Source organism: Heterocephalus glaber, unplaced genomic scaffold (genome assembly GCF_053883595.1).
Source record: "Heterocephalus glaber isolate CG9 unplaced genomic scaffold, H.glaber_assembly_v1.0 deba00001523, whole genome shotgun sequence".
Classification (NCBI taxonomy): domain Eukaryota; kingdom Metazoa; phylum Chordata; class Mammalia; order Rodentia; family Bathyergidae; genus Heterocephalus; species Heterocephalus glaber.
In genome coordinates, this window is record NW_028258327.1 from 31,431,889 (window position 1) to 31,458,939 (window position 27,051).

A 27,051-nucleotide genomic window follows, 5' to 3' on the forward strand; every position below is an offset into this window, starting at 1 on the left:
CATAATGGTGGCGGCAGCAGCACCAGCAACAACAACAACAGCAGCAGCATCACTGACAAGAACAGCAGCACCAGAAGCAACAATAGCATCACCAAAAGCAGCAGCAACATCAGAAGCAATAACAGCAGCATAATCAGCAATGATAGCAGCAACAAAGGCAGCAGCACCACCAACAGCATTAACGATAGCAGTAACATCAAAAGCATCCACATCAATGGCAGCCATAGCATCAGCAACAGCACCATCACTGAGAGCAGCACCACAGACAACAGGACCATCACCAACAGCAGCAACAATAGCAGAATCAACAACAACAGCAGCAATAACAAGACTACCAACAGCAATAGCATCACTAACAGCACCAGAAACAATAGCAACAGTGGCAACAAGAGCAACAGTAGCACTACCAAGAGTATTATCATCAGCATCATTAGCAGCAACAGTAGCAGCAGCAGGAGGAAAAGTAGGAGCAACAATGGCAGCAGCAGCAAAAGCAGCAACAACAGCAGCAGCAGCAATGATAGCAGCAGCAATAGCAGTAATACTAGCAATACAATAAGGAAAACTAGTAGCAAGAACAACAGCAGTGTAGACAATAGCAGTAACAACAGCATCATCAACAAAAACAGAATCAACAGCAGCAACAGCACCACCAAGAGTTGCACACATGGCAGTCACAATAATGGCAGTAACAGCAGCAACAACAATAGTACCAGTACCACCAACATCAATATCACCACCAGCAGCAGTAATATTTGCAGCAAAAGCAGCAGCCACCATGTTATCATCAGCAATAGCAGTAACAACAGCAGCAATAACAACAGCACCACTAACGACAGCACCACCTCTACCATCAATAACAGCAGCAGCAGCAGCAGCAGCTGCCACAGGAACAACTGTAGCAGTACCACCAACAGTAATACTATCAGCAGCAGTGCCAGTAGTGTCAGCAGCACTACTACCAGCAGCAATAGCAGTAGTAACATGAGCAACATAATCAGCAACATTAGCAGAAGTAACAACAGCAGAAACAACAGCAGCATCAATAACAATGGCAGAAACATCAGCATCGGCAAGAGCACTACCACCCAGAGCACCAATGGCACCACTAACAGTGGCTGCAACAATAGCACCACTAGAAGCAGCAGCACCAGCACCATCAAGAATAGCAGCAACAACAGCAATATTGACAATGACCGCAATGGCAATAACAGCAACACCACTAACAGTAGAAGCAACAGCACCAGCAGCAGCACCACCACCAGTGGCAATAGCAACACGAGCAGCAGCATCAACAGCAGCAACATCACTACCACCACTAACAGCAACAATAGTAGTAGCATCAACAGTAGCAATAACAACAACTGTAGCAGCACTATTACCAGTGGTGACAGCAGCAGAAGCACCACCAATAGAATCAATAACAGCAACACCAGTGTTATAATCAGCAACATGAGCAGCAGCAAAAACAGTAGTACCAACCATAGTGGTAACAACAGCAGTACCACCATCACCACCAACAGCAGGAACAACAGTAGCATTGACAATAGCAGTGACAACAGCAGAAAAAACAATAGCATCATCAGCAACAACAGTGCCACCAATGGTTGTGCCAATGACAGCATCAAGAGTAACAGCAACAACAATACCACCAGCAGCAGTATCAAGAACAATAGCAACAACATCAGCATGAACAACAGCAGCAACAGCAGCAGCAGCAGCAACACCAACAGTAGCAGCAGTGGTGGTGGTGGCAATAACAGCAACAGCAGGTGCAGCAGCAGCAGCAGCAGCAGCAGTAGCACCACCACCAACAATAACAATTGTAACAGCAGCAGCAGCACCATCACCACCACTACCAACAGCAGCACCTCCAACAGTAGCAGCAGCACCACCATCACCAACTACAACATCAGCATCTCCAACAGCAGCAGCAGCAGCACCACCACTAACAACATCAGTACCTCCAACATTAGCAGCACCACCACCAGCAACAACAGCACCTCCAACAACAGCATCAGAAACAACAGCAGCAACAACAGTAGCAGCACCAACAGCTCTGACAAAAGCAAAATCATCAGTAACATTAGTAGCAACAGTATTACCACCAACAGTAGCATCAACAATAGTAGCAACCACAGCGGCAGCAGCACTGCTACCAACAGCAGCAGGAATAGGAACATCCACAGCAGCAACAACAGTGATAGCAGTGTCAGTGGTGGTGGCAACAACAGTAGAATCAACAACAACAACAGCAACAGCAGCAGCAACACCACCAACAACACCAGCTGTAGCAGCAGCAGCACCACAAGCAACAACTACAATAATAACAGCAGCAGCAGCACCACCACCAACTACTACAACAGAACCTCTAACAACAGAACACCAACCAACAATAGCACCAGCAACAGCACCACCAACAGCAGCAGCAATAATAGCAGAACAACACCAACAAAAACAAAAACATCAGCAACATTAGTAGCAACAGCAGCAGCAATACTACTACCACCAATAGTAGCATCAACAATAGCAGCAACAACAGCTGCAGCAGCACTGCTTCCAGCAACATCAGGAATAGAATCACTAGCAACAGTAGCAGCAGCAGTAGCAGTAGCAGTAGCACCTGCAGCACCAACAATAGCACTAATACCAGCAACAACAGTAGCAGTAGCAACAGTAGTACCAACAATAGTAGCAACAATAGCAGCACTGTCATCACCAACAATAACAGGAACAACAATAGCACTGACAATAGCAGTAACAATAGTAGCAGCAACAACAACAGCACTACTAACCATGACATAAATAATAGCATCAACAATGGCAGCAACAACAATACCACCAGCAGCACCAAGAAGAGCAACAACAACAGTAGCATCAACAATAGCAGTTACAGCAACAACTGCAACATCACCAGCAGCAACATCACCATCAACAGTAGTGGCAACAATAGTAAAGTCAACAATAGCAGTAACAACAGTAACATCAACAATAGCGGCATCACCACCACCACCAGCAGCAACAGCAGCAACAATGATATAATCAACAATGGTAACAACAGCAGCAGCACAACTACTACTACCAGCAACAACAACAATTCTAACATAAACAATAGTAGGAACAACAGCAGCATCAATAATGGCAGCAACCACAGCATCAATAGCAACAGCATCAATAATAGCAGCAGCTATAATACCACCAAGAGCCAGAATGGCAGCAGCAACACCAGCAACAGCAACATCACCATCAGCAGCAACAATAATAGCAGCAACACCAAAAGCAGCAGTAGCAACAATAGCAACACCACCAGCATAATCAACAATAGCAGCAACAGCAGAAACAGAAACAGCTTCAGCAGCAGCGGCACCAACAATAGTAATTATAACAGCAATATCAATAATGGCCATAACAGCAGCAGCAACGATAACATCAACAACAATGTCAACAACAGCATCAGCAGCAACAGCAGGAGCAGTCATAGAACCATCAACAGCAGCCAGAACAGCAGCATCACCAACAAAGGCAGCAACAGCAGGAGCAGCAGCAATAGCATCAGCAACAGCAACAGCAGCACCAACAATAGCAATTATAACAGGAGCATCAATAGTGGTCATAAGAGCAAAAGCAATGACAGCATCGAAAACAATGTCAATAACAGCATCAGCAACAACAGCAGCTATAGAACCACCATTCAGAACAGCAGCATCAACAACAATGGCAATAGCAGCAGTAGCAGCAGCAGCAGCTGTAGCACCACCAAAAGCAGCCAGAACAGCAGCAGCAACAACATCAGCAACGGCAGCAGCAGTAACAGCAATGATAACAACAACATAAATAATGACCATAAGAGCAGCAGCAACAACATTAACAACAATGTCAGCAGAATCAGCAACAGCAGCAACTATAGAACCACAAATAGCAGCCAGCATAGAAGGATCATCAATGGCAGTAACAGCAGCAGCAACAGAAATGGCAGCAACAGCAGCAACAGCACCATCAACAACAGCAGTAACGGAAGCGTTGACAACAGCACCAACAATAGTCACAATGGCAACAATAGCAGTAAGGGCATAAATAACAGCAGCTGGAACAGCAGCAGGTGGAACAGAAGCAACAACAATGGCAGCAACAGCAGCAGCAGCAACAGTAACATTAACAGTAGCAGTAACAACAGCATCATCAACAACAATAGTAGCAAAACAGCAGCATCAACTATAACAGTAATGGCAGCATTAACAATGGCCAGAACAGCAGAAGGAAAAGCAGCTTCATCAACAGCATCATCAAAAACAGCAGCAGCAGCAGCAGCAGCAGCTATTGAACTAACACCACCAGACAGAACGGTACTATCAATAGCAATAATAGCAGCAGCATTAACAACTGCAACAACAGCAGCGACAGTAACAGCAACAACAGCAGTATTACCACCACTGCTACCACCACAATTACTGCCATCAGCAATGGTAGCAATAACACCAGGAATAGCAGTAACAACAGCAGCATGAACAATGGCAGCAGCAAGTGTACCACCACCAACAGCAATATCAACAACAAGAGCAGCAGTGACAATAACAGTAACAGTAGCAATGATACCAGTAACAGCAACAGTAGCAGTAGCACCAGGGAAGACAGCAGCAATAATAATGGAGGCAACAACAGCATCAACAGTATCAACAAAAATAGCACTATCACTAATAGCATAAAAAACAAAAGCAGCAGCAACAATAAGCAACAACAATATCAGGAATATCAGCAACAGCAACAACAGCATCAATAATAGTTTCAGGAACAATAGCACCACCAATAGTTGTATTAACAATAGTACACCACCAACAGCATCAACAACTGCAACAGTACCAGCATCACCAACAATAGTAGCAATAACAGCATAGCACCAACCAAAGCAGCATCAACAATAGCAGCACTAGTTACAGCATCAACAATAGCAGCACCAGCAATAGCATCAGCGGCAACAGCAATGAAACAGCAGCAACAGAAACATCAACAACACAACAGTAGCAGTAGCAGTAGCAACAGCTACAGCCTAGAAGCTCCTTGTTATGGCTTGTGTCTAAAGGTCCCCCAAATCCTCATGCAGTTGTAGGTGGGGCTTTTTCAGAGTGGTTGAATCTAGAGTGTGTGACTGATTCATGGTGGAGTGCTAGGCTCAGGGGCAGTAGGATTAAGGGTGTGAGTCCTACCTGCCCTAAGTAGTCTGGATAAGATTAAAGGGGCAGAAAGATACTGTTAAATTCCCTTGTTGTTTTGCTACCCCTGTCAGCTTCCATGAATTGTTGCCCCTCTGTGATGTGCCACTCTGCCCTGGAGGCAGCCGATTATGAGCTGAAACCTCTGCAAACTTCGAGCTAAAAAAACCCTTTCCTCTTTTAACCTTAGATGTCAGGTATTTTGTCTCAGCAATGAGAGAAAAGTAAGTAAGATGCTCTGCACTGTATAAGTACTTGGCTGCTTGCTCCATGTGTGGACCTAGCCTTCACAGTGTGAGGAGGTTGTGTGGGCCATGGAATGTGTCAGGCTGGATTGGATCCTTGGCTTCGTCACTTACTGATGATGTGATTCCAGACAAGTCCCTTAATCTCTCCATGCCTGCATTGGTTGCAGCTGTCAGTAGGGTTACTAATAACACCTATTTCTTAGGGTTGTAGCAAGGACTAAGCAAGGAAATGAGTGTGAGGGGAGAAGGCCTTGGAGAATAGTAGTTGAGTAGAGCTCAGCCATTGTTCTCATTTCACAGAAAAGGGAATAGGGTCAGAGGGGAGACCAGGGCACGTTACTAACCACACAGGGTGTGTTTGTAACTAGACTGGGCCTAGTATTCTCAGGAGCCACACACCCTGGGTGTGCAGGAGAGAGACCCCAGACTGCCCTGTTCTCTGTCCCTGGGGCATTGAACCTGGCGTCTGCTCTCAGTGCCAACCATGGTTTGCCTCTTGCCTGCAATCTGCAGGTGAACCCTCCCACAGCTGTTTTGGCCCATACTTTGCACACTCTTCCTGCAGTCCCCAGGCCTCTCACAGAGCTGTCTCAGTGACCAGCAAATTGGGTTATATGATATAGAAAAAGTAAAGTGAAAATCTTTATAGGCATATTATTTGTAGCTACCTTAGCTAGAAAGCACTCAAAATAACAATAGCTGCAATTCTTGGGAATGTCTCTTCAGCCTGTTTTAAGCCAGCCTGGTGGGAACTGAGAACTCTGACACATGTAGGTGTGTGTGTACATGTCACTGAGCTGCATTGTTTGTCTCAAAACAACACCCTTAAAATTCAATTTTTTTTTTTTTTTTTGGTGCTGGGGATTGAACTCGGGACCTTGTGCTTGCAAGGCAGGCCGCGGCACCACTGAGCTAAAGCCCCGGCCCCTAAAATTCAATTTCTAAGGAATAGTCTCAGTATGTGTTTTGTTATTTTATAGAACAGCTATCAAAACTTCACTGAAGAATAGCAGTGGCTCTTGGACATTTATTAAGTACCAGGAACTGTACATGCATTGTCTCATTTAATGGTTATGAAAATCCAAGGAGTGGTACTCTTGTCCCCATTTACAGTACACATGAAGACTCTGAGGCAGGCCCCACAGATGGAAAATGTGAGCGTGGATGGTTAGACTCTATGGTCGTGCTCCTCCTCGCCAGGTGGGACTGCCTGCCTGACATCAGAGCTGCTGGGGAAAACTCAGAAGGACTTTAATTCTCAATGCCAAGCAAGGCTGCAAGATTCATTCTACAGCTATCTGGGAAGCTTCTGCTCTGGGTGTGACACGACATACACAGGACAGAATCTCTGTCCTCAGAACTAGGTGCTCACATGCACAGGAAGGTACGTTGAGATAAGAGAGAGGAGAGGTAGTCTAGATTAAGGGCTTCAAACTCAGATGTCCTTCTCAGCCAGGCAAGTAATATAGATATACCCGGCCCAGGACAATAAGAGAATGGTAGGGGTTGTAGCCTACCTCAGAGGGCAAGTTCTTCAAAGAGCAGAGCCACTGCTCAGCTCCCACAAATTGTCAGCAAGAGGAAATGCCTGCTCAGTATTCCCAAATCCATTTTCTAACAGATCCTGGAAGTCCCCTTTATGTGGAATTTTCCACTTCAAAAAATATTGTGTTGGCCAAACAAAGCATTTGAGTACTTGGTGTTCTATGGGCTAACTCAGGCTGAGTTAAAAGGCCTCTTTTAATTCAAAGATCAGTTCTAGGAAAAGCCTCAGAGCACTGCAATTCAGCAACATTTTGCTGAAGTACCCAATGTGTTAAATGCGAAGGGTTTGTAGAATGATGAAATTCAGTTTAGCTCATGGCATCAATGGATCCAAAGTGGAGATGACAAAGTTTAAAAAAACAAAGATTTAAGTAGATCATATAAACAAACTCATGGAGAGAGTGTGATATAGGTTTCTATATTTAGATTTTTTAGTTCACTTTTTGAAAAGGTTTCTTGTGTTTCAAAATTCAGAGTATACAAAAATTTATGTCTAGAAAAGTCTTCCTGTTGTCTATATCCTATAGTCACCAAGTTCCAGACAGCCAGTGTTATGGTTCTTGCACATTTTTAAGAGATAGGCACACATGTGAGCGCACAAACACACACACACACACACACACACACACAGAGTAGTTCCCTTAAACCTTGGGGAGACACATTCCATGACCCCAGTGGATGCCTGGTAATATTGCATCCCATAAATGCATGCTATGTTCTCATACACACATTCCTATGTTAAAGTTTAACTTATAAATTAGGTATAGTGGGAGATGCATTCTTACTGAAGCTCTTCACAACTGCGGCATAAATATTTTTTTCCTTTCTTTACTATATTAAGAGCTTTCACCTTTTCACTTAAAAGAAATACTTTGTAGTTTCTTTTTGGCATGTCTCAGTTACCAGCAGTACTACTCTTGTACTTCGTGATCATTTTTAAGTAAAATAAAGATTATTTGGATAAGAGTATGGTGTGACCTTGACAATCCATTTGAGAATTGAGAGTACATTTTTTCAGTGCTGGGGATTGAACCCAGGGCCTCATGTCTGCTACTCAAGTGCTCTACCCCTGAGCTATACCCTCAGCCCTCCGTTTGATAACTGATATGCCTGCTGAGTTACTAACGGGAGGGTAGACTATGTAGCACAGATACTCTAAGGGGTGATTAGCATAATGGTGCAATACTTCATCATGAGAAGTGTGGTACAAGATTTTATAGTGCTACTCAAAACAGTACAATATGAAATTCATAAATTATTTATTTCTGCAATTTTCCATTTAATATTTTCACACTGCAATAGATGAGCCATGGGTAACTGCAACTGTATAAAGCAAAGCTATGGATAAGTGAGGATTACTATATCTATATCAGTTTTATTTTTTTACCATTTTATTTTCAATTATTTTTTATGTTTATGTATTTTAAGTATATTTACAAGTGGTAGAACACATATTTTTTCATGTTTTGCCTTTTTTTCCATTAACAATACATCTTGGAGAACTTTCCTTATCAGTGTACCTAAAACTGACTCATTTTTCAAAATGGCTGTGTAGTATTTCATTGAATGGCATATCATATTTAACTGCTCTCTCAACTGATGGGCACTTGGGTTGTTCCCAATCTTTTGTTACATAATAATGCTTTAATGATCAATTCTCTACACATGTATTTTGCACATGTAAATTCCTAGAAGTGTAGAATTGCTAGGTGAAAGGATATATGCATTTATTATATGACCTTATCATCACATTGAGCATGATGGATGTATCAAGTTTGTTTTCTTACTGGCAATGTAGGAGGCTGCTGGTTTCCCACATTCTTTCCCAACACAGTTTATAGTCCAGGTACTTTGATCTTTGGCAATAAAGTAAATATTAATGCAGTGTTAATTTGTACATCTCTGATTATGGAGGAGGTTGAGCATATTTTCTTATATTTAAGAGTTGTTTTTATTTCCTTTTCACTGAATTAGTTGCTTAAGTCCTTTGTCTACCTTTTCTTTTTTGTGGCTGTCTTCATGGAATGGTTAGGAGTCTTTGTACTTTTAGGAAATTAGCCCTTTATAGAGGCTTAAATACTTTCTGTAAGTTTGTCATTTTAATTTTAACTTGCTCTAGGTTTTCAATGCAGATTTTGAAAAAATTTGTGAATGCAAACTATTGATCCTTCTTTTATGAGTTTGAATTTTTTTAGACATATATACAAAGACCTTTCTCATTATGAAGGTATAAAGGTATCTTCATTATTTTACTGTTTCTTTTTTCCAATTTCATCTTTGATTTAGCTTGAATTTATCTCATTGTATGATACAAGGTTTGAATTCAACCTCATCTTTCTCTCCAACTGGATACAGAGTTCTCCCAAAACATTTACTGAGTGTTTCATTTAGGAATCTCAACTCCCTACCTCTGCATGGTTTCAGCGTCCTCAATGGTCTCAGGCAGAGCCTTCCCTTTGGTCTCTGGGAGCAACAACACTAGTCCACCGGCCACCAAGCCAACCACAGCTGCAAAGACAAACGGATGCAAATCACATTAGAAAGCAAGCTCTATAATCAGAGCTCCCTCCCACCCTCCTATTTTCCTATACTTATTTATAGATTCTTTGGCCATCTCTGCCCTATTTTCCATCATAAATATTATGCCAATTCCAAACACCATTGGATTACAATTCCTTTTAGAGAAATGAAATACTTAACATTTTGAGTCAAGGTTATTCTAGACTAGAGGACATTGCCACAATATTAAGACACTTTGGAGTTAGAAAAGAACTGAAAAAAAACCTAACTGTATGAAAAGGCAGAATATAATCCTGCCAACATAAAGCACTTAGTAATGAAAATATGTCAGAAAACTAGGACCTTTACTAGCAAATTAATGAAAGTATTATTCCATAATAGTATTAAAAACTATAGTGAGGCCATTTAGTTCAAATATAGGTGCTTGCCAAATCCCTGTTGTTCCTTTTTCTTTGTCTCTAGTTATAATTTTTAATAACAACTGTGTTGACATTTTTATTTCTTTATATTCTGATAAATTTTTGGTCTTTTAAAGTTAAATCTTGATATGTTGTTTCCATAATGGAATGCAGGAAGTGGGGCTTGGGATTTCCAAGCACTGCGTGCTGGACTCCGTCTGTGCCCTCAAGAAATGGTGGCAATAACTAGATGACACAAAGCAGGGTGTCTCAGGCACAAGCCCCAGCACTGAACGCCTGAGTCTGACTCTGGCTTCTTCCCTGGCCTGACAGCCTTGGGAGGTTGGGCAGTGGCCTTGCCTCTCTGATTCCCTTCTGCCACATTGGCCAATATACTACCTTACAAGCTTGTGGGGGCTGGAATGAGTATTTGTAAAGCACTTAGGATAATGCCTGGCTCATGATATGAACCACAGACATGGTTACTAAATAATTTGCTGCTATAAGTCTTTCAAACCTTCCAGATTCACTTGGCGATTGCATTGTAATTAAATGATTGTATTGTAATGTAATGAAGCTCTGAAATGAATGAACTTTGATGAATAGACTCATCAAATTATCACCTATTTACCATTTTACATTTGCAAATATAAGCCTAACTACCCGGGATAACCATTAGCCATTTTTCCAGTGTTCTTTGAAGCAGAATTTTCTGATGTGTTGATTTTTAGGCTTCTTAGATCTCTCTCTCTCCTTTTTTTTTTTTTTTGAGGTAGAATCTCACTTTGTAGTCTAGATAGGCCTTGAGCTTACTATGTAGCTCAGGCTAGCCTCAAACTTATGGCAACCCTTTTGTCTCAGCTTCTTGCATGCTGGGATTACAGATGTGCACCACCACGCCCAGCTCCTATAACTATTTCAAGTCCACAGTTCACTGGTCTGAGAACCATGGGAGGTCCTGTTGTTGTCCTGCCCCTCTGAATCCCTTCTGCCACATGGGACAGTATACTAGTACCTCACAAGCTTGTTAGGAGGTACCTCACAAGCTTGTTAGGAGTATTGCATGGAAAAGAGAAAGAAGCTCAAATGCAAAACTATTAGTTGTGCTTCCTACTGCTCCCAGAGTGAAGTTGATAAGGGAAGAAGATAAAACTACTTGCAAAAATAAAGTTGGGATTGTCTTTGAGTTAATGTTGACTGTTGAAATGCTGCTATAATCTCTTAGCTGGGCTTGGCGTTGCTCTGTTAAATAGTGGGCATGAAAACATGAGGTAGCTATTTACTACCCAGAAATACCCTGCTGAGCCCTCAGTAACTGGGTGCCCCTAAGGGTGCAGCCGAGGTTGAGATGTCCCTAACTTCCTCCCACAAGGTTGGAGTTCAGAGCAGCTCCAGGTACTTCCTTAAGAGGAAAGGGCTGGGGACAGGTTCCCCCTGCTGGGGTTGGGGGAGAGTGAACTTTGGGAAACAAGTCCCCATCAGCAGTGCCAGCAACTCTGGGAACAAAACCCTGACAACCTCGGGATAAAAAGTTTGTGTATTACTATTTGACCATCTGTTAGAGTAGGATGTAGAAGAATTCACTGGGTCTGCTTAGAACTTTTGCTGGCAGATCTACGACAGTGGAAAATTTCTACCTCACGAATTCCTCGAGAAGAAGAGGGAAGGAATGAACTGAGCTGGGTGTGGGGCCAACATGCAGCAGGGGTGGCAGAAGTGGGTGCTTCCGGTGTGCACCTGTAGCACAGATCCTCTGATCCTGTCCTCCTCCCAGTGGTGTCAGTGCTGCACACACCAGGAAAAGTGGTGTCTATTCAAATGGAAAGTGGCTCAGAGGGAGTCTTACAGGAGACTAAACTGGGTGCACTGAGGGGTTCAGTTACCTGGAACAGGCAAATATGTGTGCATAAATCTGAACCAGCAGTCACACCTCAGGTGTCTGGGACACCCAGCAGAACACCTGTCCCAGTGGGAAAAGACAAGGGATGGAGTGGAATGGAAGTGCCCAGTGGGTCCCTTCAGACTTCTCGCTCAGTGGTAGAGAGACAGTACCCGTTGCCTCTGTCCTGCAGGTGGGGAAGGGTGGAGTAGACTCAGGGCTTTTACATTGAATCCTGTCCTTGACACTGCTAGCAGTGGCAGAAGAGGAACTGCTGCACCACTCTCCTGGAATCCAATAACCCTGAGTAATTGGGGCTGGGACCACTGCTACATAGTTGCCACAAGTGCCCCATTACACTGATGCATTTTTTCTTTTCTTTCATTCTTTTTTTGGGGGGGGGTGCTGGGACTTCATACTGAGCTACATCCCCAGACCCTTTTTTATTTTGAGACAGGGTCTTGCTAAATGAATAAGTTGCCTGGGCTCAGCTTGAACTTGCAAACCTCCCGCCTCAGCCTCCCAGAGTGCTGGGATTACAGGAAAGTGCCACTGTACCTGGCTTGGTGCATTTTCTTAATTGTGGATTTTGTTTCCTCTGGGTTCTGAAATGGACTTTTGCAAAAATTTAACCACCTTCCTTTGGAGTAATGAAACAAAAAGTTTGTGTATTTTAGTGCCTTTGAGCTGGAGATGGGTCGGGGTGGACATCTAGAAAGAGGGGACTGGAGAGAAACGTCCTTCCCACTCACTCTCCTTGAACTCTGTCCTTGTGAAACATGAGTTCATACTTGGGTATCAATAGAGACTAGTAGTATTAGAAATACTAGTGTTACTAAGTAGTACTATCAATAATATTGCTACCTACTAGTAATTAGTAGTTACCAATGAGCATGCTATCTATTTTGAGGTGGAGAAATGGAGGTTTCAAAAAGATAGTGTTCTGTTCAGAGGCTGTTGATGGGATTTCTCACCGAACACCACAAGTGGGAGCTCCAGCCAGACATCCGTGAGGCGGTAGACCAGGAAAGGCGTGAGGATGCCACCAATGTCACACATTGAGGAACAGACAAGCACGCCAAGATTCCTAAAACGTAGGAACTCAATATGACTTTTGACTTACCACAAGGCAGCAGTTATCTCCCACCTCCAAATAAATATTTCCTCAAGCTGGGCCAGGTGGTTTATGACTGTAACCCCAACACTCTGAGTGGTGGAGACTGGAGGATCACAAGTTTGAGCCCAGCCTGGGCAACTTAGTAAGACCTTATCTCAAAATCCCATCACCTGGCCTCTCAGTGACATTTCTAGGGACCCACTTGTGCTGTTCCAGTCACTGTCTCATGGAGCGCCTGGAGGTCCCTCTCCTGTGATTCCATGTCTTCTGTTCCCACTAAAGCCTCTGGACTTTGCCCCTTCACTGAAAGCATGAGGTGTGAGTCACTGGCCCCAGCTGCTGCCTCTGAGCATCCTCCCTTTTCCTACTGTGCTTGGAAATTGGGGTGCCATTATAGTTTAGATCTAAAATGTCCCCCAAAGTCTCATGCACATGGAAGGTAACTAATCTTGGGGGTGCCGTATTCATCAGTGAATCTACCCCTTGATGAGTTCATAGGTGAGTATGCTGTTAGAAGGTTGGGCCTGTTGGAGGTGGCCCACTGGGGGTGTGACCTGGTGTGTCCCTGGCTCCTCACTTCTCTCTCTGCTTCCTGGGTGTCATGGGCTGAGCACCTTTTCCTCTGCCCTGCCCCTCTTCCATCCTGTTTCTGCCTTGGGGCCTGGCAACCATGGACTGAAACTGTGAGTCCAAACAAATCTGTCTTACTTTAAGTTTCAGGTGAGTATTTTGTCTCAACAACAGGAAAATAGCTAAGACAGGTGCCTCTGCCTGCACTGCAGTGGTTCTAGCCCCAAAACAAGGGTTCCAGCCGCCCCTCATACTCACCTAATGAATGTAGGGTACAATTCAGCACTGACTAGGCAAACCATTTCGAAGGCCATCGTGATTCCCATCCTACCTAAGCACGCGATGGTGACTTTTAGCCACTGCAGATCTGAGGGGGAAAAGCACAGCTCTTCTGTAGGTGGCACGCGATCCCTCATTTTCAAACAGCGTTCCTGAGTGGGCTTTGTTCAGAGAAAATCTGGGTTCCAGGATGAAATGGGAAGCCAGAGCAGTACTGCTACAGATGCAAGGCAACAGCAGCAAATATTCTGTCTGTTTTAGTCTCCCAGGGGATCCTAATATCTTGTCCCTTTTAAAAAATACTTCATTTTAATCTATTTATTTATTTATGTTTTTCTGGTAATGGGGATTGAACTCAGGACCTTGTGCTTAAGAGGCAGGTGCAGTGTGACTGAGCTAAACCCCAGGCCCAAGGCTTCATTTTTAAAAAAGTAGTTTTAGGTTCTTAGCAAAAATAAGATTAAATTATGGTGATTCCTCATTTCCCTCCGGCCCTAACATGTATGCTCCCTCTCCCATTATCAATACACCTCTCATAGTGGCACATTTGTTACAATCGTGATCTGATAATGATACATCCTAGTCACCCACAGTCCACAATTTACATTAGGAGTCACTTTTGGTAGTGACCATTCTATGGTTTGGACCAATGTATGATGAAATGTATCCACCACTGTGATATCACACAGAATTTTTACTGCCTTCAAAATCCTCTGTTCTCCACTTGTTCAACTCCCCACCAATTCCCAGCAACCATTGATTTTTCCCTGCCTCCATAGTTTTGCTTCAAAGACTCCCTTATCTTTAGGCCTCAGTTGTTAACTACACAAAATTATAATATTTCCTAAGCTAGGATAACCTTATAGAGGTCACCCCAGAGGAACACCAAAATATGAGCATACTTTCAGTAATTGCTATGCAATGAAGTGTTTGGACAAAGCTCCACATAGCTGAAAGGATTCTATTTCATAGGCTTTTGCTCCCTGCCATCAGAATCATTTCATACAGAAAGAATAATTGTTTATTGATGGCATATAAGTTTTCTGATTTATTTTGCAGGACGATGCACAGAAGTGAAGAGACTTTCCTGGAAAATTCTACAATGATACTTAAGCTCTACAGTGTTCTCCCCAGAACCCATGCTCTATGCTCTAGGCTGGCTCTATGGCCTGTATTCAGATTTTCACAGCTGCTTTTGTGCTGTCATACTGGGGCACAATTGTGTATATGTAATTGTTGAGGACATGTTTGCTCAGGATGATCCTAGACATTATGCTGTCTTTCCAAATCATCTGGATGAGAAATTGCATGGTTTTTCTATTAAAAGGTTCTGATACTTCCTCTAAAGGCCTTTGGGACAAGACCCCCACTTGGCCAGAAACTTACCATCAGGGATAAAAACTGAAGCTAGGCAGGCCACCCCTGCTGCCATATTTGCCACAGCCCAGGGATAACGGCGACCAATTCGGTCAATGGTGAAGATGATGATGAAGGCTGCTGGGAATTCAACCAAGGCAGAATAGAAGAAATCCAGGTAGATATTGCCCCCTGCGAGGCCCATGTGCATGATAAGGCCCTGGTAAAGAACAGAGCTCGTGAACCTGAGCGGAGAGAGAGCCAAGGTCAAGTGGAGGACCGAACATACACCACCCAAAAAAGAGGCTTCTGACAGAAATGGAGTTGATGGTAGATGACCCTTCCCTGTGACCTCACTGCTGTCCTCTCTGTTCCATCACTTAAACATTAGCTGGTTCACTTCGATGGCTGGCTATGACCCAAGACCCAGGCACACAGAAACAATTAGGACAGCATTCCCTGGATAAACAGAAAGCCAAGAAGAATGTCTTCACAGAGCGATTTACTCAGAAAACTATGTCAAGGTATTAGTGACTGTGAATTGTTTGTAGTCTTCTAAAGCATTGGATCAAATGGATTCATACATAATTCAAATTTCAGGAAACAAGACCAAAGAGGTACCAATTTCCTTCTTGATAATTTTTCTTCTGGCCTGATGCAAACATTCTGACAATGTCTCCCTCCAGTTTTGATTACCTAAGACAGTCATTATATGTAATGGGAAAATATGAGGATGATCAGAAAGAGTCACAGTTATTCCGAAAAGGAAAGAGAGTGAGGCCAGATCTCAAGGCTGCCTTTTCCACGCAGAATTGTGATGAGCTTCGCCTTTGTCAGCAAGATCAGCGGTTTGTGTGGCCTATTCGTGATGCCAGGCTCGCCAAGCTAATGCTACCTCACCAGGAAGGGACGACTTGTGGTGAGTGAGCAGCTCTGGGCTCTGGGCTCTGGGAGTGACCGTGAGCAGCCAGGGTGGCACAGTGAAGCTCACGGTGCTGGGCTGTGCAGCTACTGGAGTACTGGTGTTCATCAGTCTGTTTTTTTCTCCAGGTATAAAATAAAAAGGAAAGGCCCTTTTCTTGTTAGCCCTGTGCCATTCATCATATTAATCCATGATGAATGGAGTTAATGTATCTTTTACTGTAATAAATTTTTAAATTTAAACATTCACCATAGTTTTGACCATATCTCATAAGTTTATTTTTTTCTTCCTTTCCTATCAGACCTGTTATTTATTGCAGAGATTTATGCTTATCTTCAACTAATGTATACCAATAGTTCTCATGTATGTATACCAATAGTGCCTAAATATTAGAATCACCAGAATTCAAAAATTTTTTGGTTACTGAGCCTTACTCTAGACCACTTAAATGAGTTTTATAATCTCCTGTGTTATTCTATGTCTTTTTTTTTTTTGGTACCAGGGATCAAACTTGGGTCTTTGGTCTTACGGGGCAGGTGGTGGAACCATTGAGTTAAATCCTCAGCCCTCCTGTGTGATTCTAAAGGGAAACTGAGGTCAAGACCACTGTGATCTTCATGTAGGGACTGTGAGCTGACTGCCACGTCTGTCTGAGAGAAATGTGATCAAGGAAACCTGCTACCACTGCTGTCCTCTGTCATTGCCAAGTCTGGCATTAGATTGTTTTGAGGCACCCTTGTTCATTCCCTGAATGTGGATGACTGTGAATAAATAAATTCGGAGTGATTTTAAAGCAAAATCAAACAATGACTTACCAGTTGTACATCAAGATCAAAGTGTGTTTCCTTATCTGAGGGGTTCTGACCAAGTCAAGAAATGAAGGATTCAACTTCTCAACAGCTTCTTCATCTGCTCTGAGGCTCTGAGAAAAGACACAGCAAGAGTGGCTTTGTCTATGGAGCAGTGGTACCAGGGTCTTATGGGGTACAGCAAGAACACCTCATACTTACCAAGTGCCCATTGTGTGCCCTGCCTGACACTAACCACATACTTCATTTTTACAAAAATCCCAGAAGTTAGGATCTACTTTTTTCACCTCATTTTACAGAACAGGAGCTTGAATATGGAAAGTTTGGGTAGTTCATGGCACATGTCTAAAGTAGGGTGGCACAGTGTGGTGTCACTGAGGCACAGACACAGGACCTTGGAGGCTAAGGATGAAACAGCTGGTCCCCAACCTCCCACCAGATAGCCCCTTTTGAGGCCCATCAGGCCGGAGGATTAGGCCTGGGCCCTTGATTTCAGACCAGCATGGGCACTGCCCAGAGGTTGTTAGAAATAAAGTATCAGAGACAGACTGATTGGAATTTGCATTTTCACAAAGTCCCCATGTGACATGGGCATGGACAGTAACATCTGAGGAGTCTTGCTCTGGAAGGATGCAGTCACTAGGTGGTGAAGTTGTAACAGGTGATGGTGTTCAAATGAATGGGGCACAAACAAGACTGTGGAAATAGCAGGTTGTTCGCATAGCTGAAACTTCAGGTCCTTTCCTTTGGCAAAATAATGATTCACCTGTAACTGAGGTCCTAGCCATTCACTGCAAGAATCCAAAACCCAAGAGTCAGAGCCATCCTAAGTCTTTATTGACAAAGAAAATATCATTCAGAAGTGTGAAGTGAAGAAAAGGCCTGTGAGTCCAAAGCCCTCATCCTAAGTACTGTGAAAACCTCAAGTTCTTACAGCTAACCTATCTTAGATCCTCATTCACAAGAAATTTACTCTTACCGTCCCATAATTTTCTAATATGCTTCATTTTCTCCTTTCTAGCTCCTGTCAGATGAAAACTTTTGAGTTCAAAGTGATGAGATCTACTAAAGGCAGAACACAAACCCTAGCATAAAAGGATACCTCCGTAGCTCACTTCTGTTTAAGAAGGTAGGTGATCACTTAGAACATTTTGAAACAATTCCTACCCAAAATATTTAAAGTGCTAAGAAATTACTTGTGTTCAATTGTGTTATGGATACAGGATTCTGACCTGAGAGTACATGGGCTGTGAGAAACAGTGGTCAGCAAAATCTCAAGTTGCAGAAGGTTTTTGGTTCTCTCTGAGTTCAATGTTTGACACATGAGGAAAATATTCTCCCAGGAACAACAAATCTTGCATTTATCCCATTTATTAAATCTCCCCACTGGTAGGCGGAGCGGTGGGGAGGTGGCCCCTCTGCTGGCATTACTGGTGTGCCCTACTTTCCCCACAGCTGCTCTCTGATTTGATACCTGAGACCCTGGGCTCACCTGAAGAGAAGCTGGCATTGATTTTCCATTTTTCTTAGCGATGTGCTTAATGATCCTCATGGCTTTCTTGGTTTTGTTTTGGGAGATCAACCACCTTGGAGACTCAGGGATGCACCTAGGTCACAGCATTAGTGAGGTGAAAATCTTCCTGGAAGCCCCCAGCAACCCACACTTTTATGATGGGATTTCTGTAAGGATCATGCACAATGCGGTTTGGTTAGATCAACAAAGGGGAAAAAAGTGACTTGGGGACTCATGGTGCACTCCTTCCTCAAACACTGACTTTAGTCAACCTTGTCCAAGAAGTCCTCAGGCTCCCTCTGCAGAGGTTGCTAGAGGGAGGAAGCTGGAAAGCCGGGTACACCTCACTCTGCGGCTGTGCCACAGGGAGGAGAGGCAGGACTTCAGGCTTTGCAAGGCTTTGCAAGGGCAGAAGGGATCTCAGTGTGGAGGTAGGGGTGTGGAAACCATCAAGGAAGAAAGTCAGTATATAGAAAGTGGGACCAAAATGTATGACCATGAATTTTGTTTTGTTTTGTTTTTTGAGATAGGGTCTCACTATGTAGTTCAGGCTGGCCTTGAACTTAGTATATAGCCCAGGCTGGCCTGGAACTCACTGTAATCCTCCTGCCTCAGCCTCCCAAGTGCTGGGATTACAAGCCTGTGGCACCACGGCCTGCAATGAATGTTTAAAATTTAAAAATTTATTACAGTGAAAGATAAGTGGTCATTAATCTCCCTCAAATATTCTCCCTTGCTTATCTAAATATTCTTGCCACTTTCTGAAGCAGTTCTGGCAGCCCTCTTTCATGACTATAGTTGCACTGTTGTGGCTGTCTTGATGTCCTGAATTGATCAAAATGTTTATCTTTCACGGTCATTTTGACTTTGGGAAAGATTCAGAAGTTGCATGGTGCTTGATGTGGGGAATAAGGTAAATGAAGACACACTGTAATGTTTTTACAAGTCTGCCTAGGGCCAGGGATTTAGCTCAGTGGTGCTGCCTCCTGCCTGGCAAGTGAAAAGTCCTGAGCTTGATCCCCACTAGCAAAAAAACCCACCAAAAAACCGTCAAGTATAAGTCTGCCTTGCTGTTAGATGCCACTCAACATCAACATTCACCATATTTTTGATCACACCTAGTAAAGACACTCAGAAAAGAAGACTTCCAAAACTGCTTCAGAAAGTGGCAAGAAGGATGAGATAAGTGTGTTTAAAGTGAAGGAGTGAAAGGGAGAATATTCTGGAGGATTAGGGACGATGCATCTTTTACTATAATAGATTTTTTGTTATTTTTGTTTTGTTTTGTTTTGTTTTTTTGAGACAAGTTCTTGCTATGCAATTCAGGCTGGCCTTGAACTCACTATGTAGCCTAGGTTGACCTCAAACTCCCAGTGATCCTCCTGCCTCAGCCTCCAGAGTGCTGGGATTACAGGTGTGTACCACCAAACCCAGCAATAAACTTTTAAATTTAAGCATTCACAGTATATTTTGATCACACCTCATAGATATACATATTGCACCAAAAGCTGATTTCTCAAAGAAAGAGGTAAGAATATGAGGCCAAATGGTGGGAGGACATAAAAGCCAGACAGCGTGATTTGAGCTAGAATCTACAGGGATCAGGGAGCCCTTTCAAGGCCTTGACTGGACTCCAAGCATCAGCTCTGGACTGGGCACTTGAAATAGCCAGGTGCGGAGTGGCAGGAGGTGGAGGAGTGGGAAGAAGGAGCTGGCAGGTCAGTCTCACAGCCCTGTGGTATAAGGGGCGGGGCGGGGGGGGAGCCCTGGCTGGGATCCTGGCTTAGGAGAGAAGTTGCTGAAAGGTGGGCTCAGCAGCACCCGCGTGGGTGTTTCTATGGAATAACATGGAGAGATAGCCAGGAAAACGTCTCGGCTAAGACTCAGGCCAGGACCAGGAGCATACTGTGCTCAGCTGCAGCCAATCCATAACATACTGTGACACTAGAGGGCCATTTTTCCAGGTGACATCAGGTGCTCATTAGCAGCTCCATTGCCCATCCTTTAGGAAGCACAGGGTCAGCTTGGCCACTGATGCCTGGGTGGGGGTGGGGCGGCTAAGGAGGTAGGCACTTGGGAAGCAGGTCTGGGTAGGTAAGAACCCAAGTGGCCTACAGATGGGGAGTCAGGGTGGACTCTGAGCTAACACAAATCACTAAAGAAATGTTTGATAGAATAAAAATTAAAATAACTTTTTGGAGAATTAGCAACATTGGGTAAAAATGACAGGGGTGGAAACATAGGCTCAATCCAAAGTATTCTGAATATAAGCTTTGGGTTTGTTCTATAGTAAAGTTGCTTGCTTAGTAAAATAAAAATTATCCTAGTTCAAGCAAAGTCCAGACAGTCATCTACTGGAGCCTGAGATAGAAAGCTGGACCCCAGGGCCCCAGTGGTACCTGACCTCAAAAAGCTGACAGCATACTGTGCCAGTCAGGTAACAAAATGGCAGGCAAACAGTTGGTTACAAGAATTGGTGATGCACGAGGGTTACAGAGATGAATGCACAGCTTAGGCGCATTCCCACCACATCCCGGGCCTGAGCAGGCACTGGAGGAGGCTTTGGGGGTTGCGGATTGGCTGGAGCCTCCATCACCTGTGGCTTCCATTCCCGCCTCTGTATCTGTACATTCTCCTTTCCTCTTTGGATGGTGCCACCTTGCTCTTCTTTGGTCTCAGTTCCTGTTCCTTTGCTCAGCTTTCAAAGCTTGGTGATTTCTTGGATTCTGGTCCTATCCCCTTTCTCTCCCAACTCTATTCATTTCTTCTGAATGAGCTCATCTGTCCCCATAGCAACAGCAAATATATATATATATATATATATATATATATATATATGAAATTTACTGTGATTCCAGATCCTTAAATTTCACTGGCTTCTGGATATCTGCACATGACTTCCTTTCAGCACCTCAAATTTGGTGTGTTCAAAGCTCAGTTCATCAACATTCCTTCCAACTTGCTCCACCTTCTGGACACCCAACCCAATATGCAGGCACTCAGCCCTCTACTGGATACCACCTCCTGTTAGACTTCCATGTGTGGTCTGCCACCAAACTCCACCATTGCCACCTTATTAGAAATATATATATATATATATATATATATATATATATATGTATATATACACATATATATATATCCCCTTTTTCTACACACAGCCTCTTAGTTCAGGCCCTTATCTTCTCTTGCTAAGAAGATTGCAATAGTTTCTAACTGACCTCTTCCTCCCTCCATTCTTTCTTCCAGAAGCCTGTTTCCTGCTCTACATCTCAAATAGCCTTTCAAGAATGCACCCCTGTCATGAAGCTTGCAGTACTGTATATAAAATTTCAACTTGATTTCATTGAGTACAAGTGGTAAAAAGTGCTCGAAGGTGGCCAGAACTTGAATAACAGGCAGGCTTGTCTGGCAGGCTGAAACATTAGGCCTTTATTCACAGGGGAATGAAATTTTGAGACTTTTAAACAGGGTGGTGACATGGAGAAACTGGTTTTTAAAATTTCTATGTGAAGATTGATCAGAGGACAGTAAGCAGATGTCTAGAAGAGCAGCTGGGACTCTACTGGAGCAATTTAGCTGAGAAATAAGAATTCCTAATGGGAATAGGACAAAAGGGTGGATTTAGAGGAGTAAAAATGAGCATAGAGAGACAAGGAAGATGAGAATTTTAATCTCAGAGCACAATGGACATATTCACTGAGGGTTGCAGGAGTTGAAGCCCTAACCTCCAGTGTGGAACATGGAGGTGGGACCTTTGGGAGGTAATTGAGTTTAGATGAAGCTTTGAGATGAGGTGATACTAATGATGAGATTAGTGTCCTTAAAAGAAAAGGAAGTGAGATCAGAGCTTTCCTCACTCAATTTCTGTCATGTGAGGACACAGGAGAAGGAGGCTTTCTGCAAGGGTGAAGTGGGACAGAAATTGGCCATCACCTTGCCCTTTGACTTCCTAACCCTGATAACTGTGGGAAATAAGTGTTCATTGTTTAAGCACCCAGTATGTGGTTTGTTGTAGCATCTTGAGCTAGGACACAATTTTACTGGCTTTGGGACAAGAAACAGGCCTCTTGGGAAGGGTTGAGATGTTTAATTTTTAGGCAAGACAATTACAGGAAAAATAAGCTGATATATCCAGGAGGAAAAAAAATAAGTGGATTTCCTGCACAGGAGAGGGATATGGTCTGGTAACCCAGCATGTTGTCTGCCTTATTTCAGGTAACCTCATGCCATGGTTTTCTAATAGTTTCTGCCATATTCTGTGTGTTTCCCTTGGGAAATATATTTAACTTGTTTTGGTAATGGTGATTGATTGGTATGGTCCTGGAGTGCCGTGTGGGCCTTACTGGAATAATGAATTCTGTGATTGATTTAGAATGTCTGTTTTGGGGATGGGTGTGGAGAAGTGGTGGCATGAGTGCCATGCTGGGCTTTCTCTATCCTAAAGCTTCCACCAAGGAGGAATAGAATAGCAAGAGCAAGATTGCTGATCTCTTAAGGGTTTGCAGTCTAAGTTATACCACAGTTGCTGGAAGCAAATTTAAACACCAAATAAATGATCTGAAATGTAAGATCCAGGCCACAAAAATCTTCTGCCCAAAGTAAAAAGACATTTGATTCCCAATGGGGGAGCATATGATTTTTATCTCTGAAACTTGGAATTAGGGTTCCTGTGAAACAGGCCTGAAATATGAAGGAAACCCTGGAATTTAGAAGCAGAGTGTACAGATTTTAACAAAATAAATGACTTTAATATATTTCCTTTTCATTCCAAATGGACTTACCAGTAATAGAGCAGGAAGCAGAAGTTGGGCAGAGTGACGGCAAGCTGCAGCCACCTCCAGTGAGGAATGGCATATGCCACTCCTGCTAGCACCAGGAGCCCAATGGTAAAAGAGACTTGGTAAAAAATCCCCACTGTTCTCCGATAGCTCAGCCCAACAAATTCTGTAACTGCAGAGAGAATACAAAAGGTCAACACATTTCAGCACCACTATGAGTGGCTGTCCAGCTATATGGAAACCAGAATGCCAGACTCAAAAGTATGGGGCAAGCGCTAGGATTTTCTATACAACTTCATGAAATTTTAAAAATGTTCTTTGAGGCTTATTTTGTTAAAGTTATTGCTGTTGTATTAGTTAATAGAAATCCTGTAACCCCATACTAGATTTAAAATTAAAGACTTGACAAGATGAACAAAAATGTACGATTTATAGAATAAGTTCAGTCAAATGTAATTGTATTTCAGCTAAGTGCAAAATTTTCATCTAGAATAATAAGACAGTAATAACTCAAGATCAAAATAAATGTATCAAACATTAAATTTACACTGTAGACAACTTTTATATAAATGAACATCTTTTTATAACTTGTTCTCTTCCAGGGTAAACATTTCCTTTGCAATCCTGTTTATTTGCATTAAAGGCTGGAAAGTGAAAAGTGGGCTGGAAACAGGAAGTACTGGCTGCAAAAGCACATTTTCAAATTCTCAGGAATTTTGGAAACTGGTTGTTAAACTTGTTATTGTCTTGAAATCAGCCATGGTGGAAGTATTTAAACCTGGGAAGTTGGAAAACACTGCAAATCAGGGCTTTTTACTTTCCAAGAGCCAATTCACCAGCACAACACTCACTCACATGGTATAACTATCAGCTTTTTCCCATCCCATGACTGCACTCTGGCAGATGTATGAGGTCCATGTACATGGAAGGAGGGGATAGTTGTTTTTATAAGACAGACATAGTAGCACTGAAGTTCCAGATGTTCCACAAATCACAATTTTGGCTTTAAATGTTTGGCAAATATGCTAAAGTCTTCAACTATTTATAAACCAAACAGAAATGTACCCTAAAATAGTTCCATAAATAACTGACTTATTTGAAGTATTTAAAAACAGCTTAATAAATTGATAGAAAGGAAGGAAGAAAGAAAGCAAGCCAGTGCTCAATAATACAAATGTCTTTCAAAGTGGTTGCGGTCATGGACAAGTTTTGGAGAAGGTTGGTAGGAGGAGGAGGGGGAATAACAAGGTACACGTCAAAGACTCGAGGACATTCAGGGGGACTAGAGAGGAAATGAATGGGAGGAGGCTGAGATTAACTTTTGCTGAACTATACATGTACACAATTAAATTCTATATACTGCACATTCTAGAAACCAAATTATTGTTTGAATAACTGCATACATGAACTCCTTCATTGACCAAAGTTGTTTTTAGATGCCTGCCCTGGCAGGAATAGTATTAGGAATCATCTCCTTTTCCTGTCACAAAATTTGTAAGCACATACATATTCTAGTTCTTTCATGTCTAAAGAGAGTTTCATTATTGTTATTGTAAGTAGTATAACTTCAAAATGTCCCTTTCCCTATGTGTAGATGCTATTCAAATGTAACCAAAGAGAAAGTAATGATGAGAGTTAATTTCCAAGCCCTAATTATGGCCTTGATTTTTCTGAATATTGCTCAAAAGATGCTTTGTTGTTGGAATTCAGATATGCTCTCACAGTCCATGGATTTTAACCATACTCCGGCTACTAATGAGTAGTATGTAAATTATATTCCTGATTCTACAAATGGCTTGCTGAGGTGCTGGACCTATCTATGTCCATCAGTTATTTGTATGCCATTTCTTTGTACACAAATTGAGGATTATTGTGGTTTACTAGAATGGATGAATGTAGAGCAATAAAGTCCTTTATACACCAAACATATCTCTCATCACTGCATCTTCTATCTGAATGGGCCTGGTGGGCTAGATTTCCTCTCTACATAACACTCCAGGGTACAGGAAACAAAAATTCCAAAAGAGTTATGTAGGAATCTGGGAGGCATGATGTTTACCCTTGTTTCTGCCTTCATTGTTTTCTTTTCATAGGAGGAATGCAGAGTGAGTTGATTAGACAATTTAAAAGAATTCATTGGATACAGAATAAATCTCCCAACATTGTCTTGAAGCTGTGTCCTTGTTTCCACCCCCACCTGACTCTACTTTGGCAGCCAAGTCCCTGTGCTCCCGCAGCTCCAACTGCAAGCATTCTTACTCAGGATGTAGCTGATTAACCAGCCCGCTTTGCTGACCAGTCCTTGGATCAAGCGAAACAGTAACATCCATGTATAGTTTGGAGAAATGGCCATGAGAACCCCAGATGAAGCATTTATGAGAATTGTTATCAAGAAGCAGATTTTACGGCCAAACCTGTGGAGAGATAAACAGCAAAAGCAAATACAATTAAATTTGATTCATAAAAGTTGTAGAAAATTCATAGAAGTTATGGAAAATCTAATCAAAAGCAGAAATTAACTCTAAATTTCAGTCAGCAGTTTTATCCACAAAAAGAGTTCCTGACTTTGGTTTCGTTTAGGAGCTTTTGTTGGTATCCTAAGTATAAAATTGAGTACAATGAGTTTTGTTCTCTCCAGGGCTGAAGATTCTTCTCAGCTCCACACTGTGGCAGTCATTCAAGAAGGGTTTGTTACCCAATGCTAATACCCCAAGGGCCTAGTTAGGTCTTACATCATCCTATGAGCTGGGTTTTTTGGATTAACAGTCTCAACTAACTGCCCACCTTTGCTTTAGGAAAAGCAAAATTTGCTATTCAGTATACATGCCCATTCATTTTCAACAGTACTTTTGAAATTTTGTGCTCTTTGCCTGTCTATGTCTTTGATTTCACATATTGATATTCCAAAGTGCTTTTGTTATGGAGCATCCTGGTATGACAAACTCCATACTTTAGATTTAAGGAAACTTAGCTTTCACTGGTTTAGGGACTTTGGAGAGTTGTCCTAGAGTAGAGCAAGAAATTGGCAACCTGGGTTTAATCATGGTCTTACCACTTACTATGGTGTTGGGCAAGTTATTCAACCATACTTAATTTCTTCATGTGGAAAAGCCTTATCTGACCTGAAAAGGGATTAAGTAAGTTTTTAGGGACAAGGAGCTCAGCATAGTCTTCCTTGCTTTCTTCCTGTTTGCAAAGCTAGTGCTAAGGTTTGGATGTTTTGTCCCCCAAGGATACATGTCTTGGAAACTTAGTCTTCATTGTGGGAGTGTTAGGAGATGGGGAACTGCTTAGAGGTGGAGCCTAGTGGGAGATCCTTAGGTTTTTAGGGGCCCTGCCCTCACAGGGGATTAAGGAGGTTCTCAAGAGATTGAGTTGTATAAGAGCAAGTTGATCCTTGAATCACTCCCTGGCTTCCTGTCTTGTGACGTGATCTCTTCCTTTCATACATGTTCCCAACATTTTTTTTTGAGCTTTAAAAATAATCTTTAGTTTTGAAAAGTTAACATGTACATTATAGGAAACAAAAACACAAGAAGCAAAGAATAAAGTCATTTGCAGTGTTAAACAGCTGTTTTGGATGTGTACTTCTAGGTTCTGTGAGGGCATACATAACATGGCTGAGATTGTACAGCATGGTGTGCTTTTCCACTCACCATAAATATTCATCAAGTCAAAGTCCCAAAGCTATAAGAATATTTTTGATAACCAAGAAACTGCACCAACTCAATCTGTTAGAAAAATTGTAATCCTGTCTTTCTTGGGGACAAAAATTTCACTGAAGACAAAAATGGCAACAGATCTCTAGATTGAAGTACTGTCAGAGTTACAATTAAAATACTGGATTCTCTTAATGCTCAACTTAAAATGTGACATAAAGCAACAAAGTACACTACACATGTTTGTA

At 42.5% G+C, this 27,051-nt stretch overlaps 1 protein-coding gene across 8 annotated transcripts in view; it reads right to left on the reverse strand.

Moving 5' to 3' along the window:
• Positions 1-27,051, reverse strand: part of Slc22a2 (solute carrier family 22 member 2) — a 44,210-nt gene that overhangs the window by 9,203 nt on the left and 7,956 nt on the right. For 3 of the 8 annotated variants that reach the window (XM_087188159.1, XM_087188155.1, XM_004869005.4), the window contains 8 exons: positions 25,404-25,558; positions 23,148-23,316; positions 18,343-18,457; positions 16,857-16,963; positions 15,150-15,364; positions 13,743-13,851; positions 12,772-12,884; positions 9,409-9,508 (listed from right to left, as the gene is read on the reverse strand). In XM_087188159.1, the coding sequence (XP_087044285.1) occupies positions 9,409-9,508; positions 12,772-12,884; positions 13,743-13,851; positions 15,150-15,364; positions 16,857-16,963; positions 18,343-18,457; positions 23,148-23,316; positions 25,404-25,558 (1,083 nt within the window). Of the gene's footprint in view, positions 1-9,404; positions 9,509-12,771; positions 12,885-13,742; positions 13,852-15,149; positions 15,365-16,856; positions 16,964-18,342; positions 18,458-23,147; positions 23,317-25,403; positions 25,559-27,051 lie in introns of those variants that run through there. The other 5 variants (XM_087188158.1, XM_004869006.4, XM_087188157.1 and 2 more) reach the window with 3 other exon arrangements.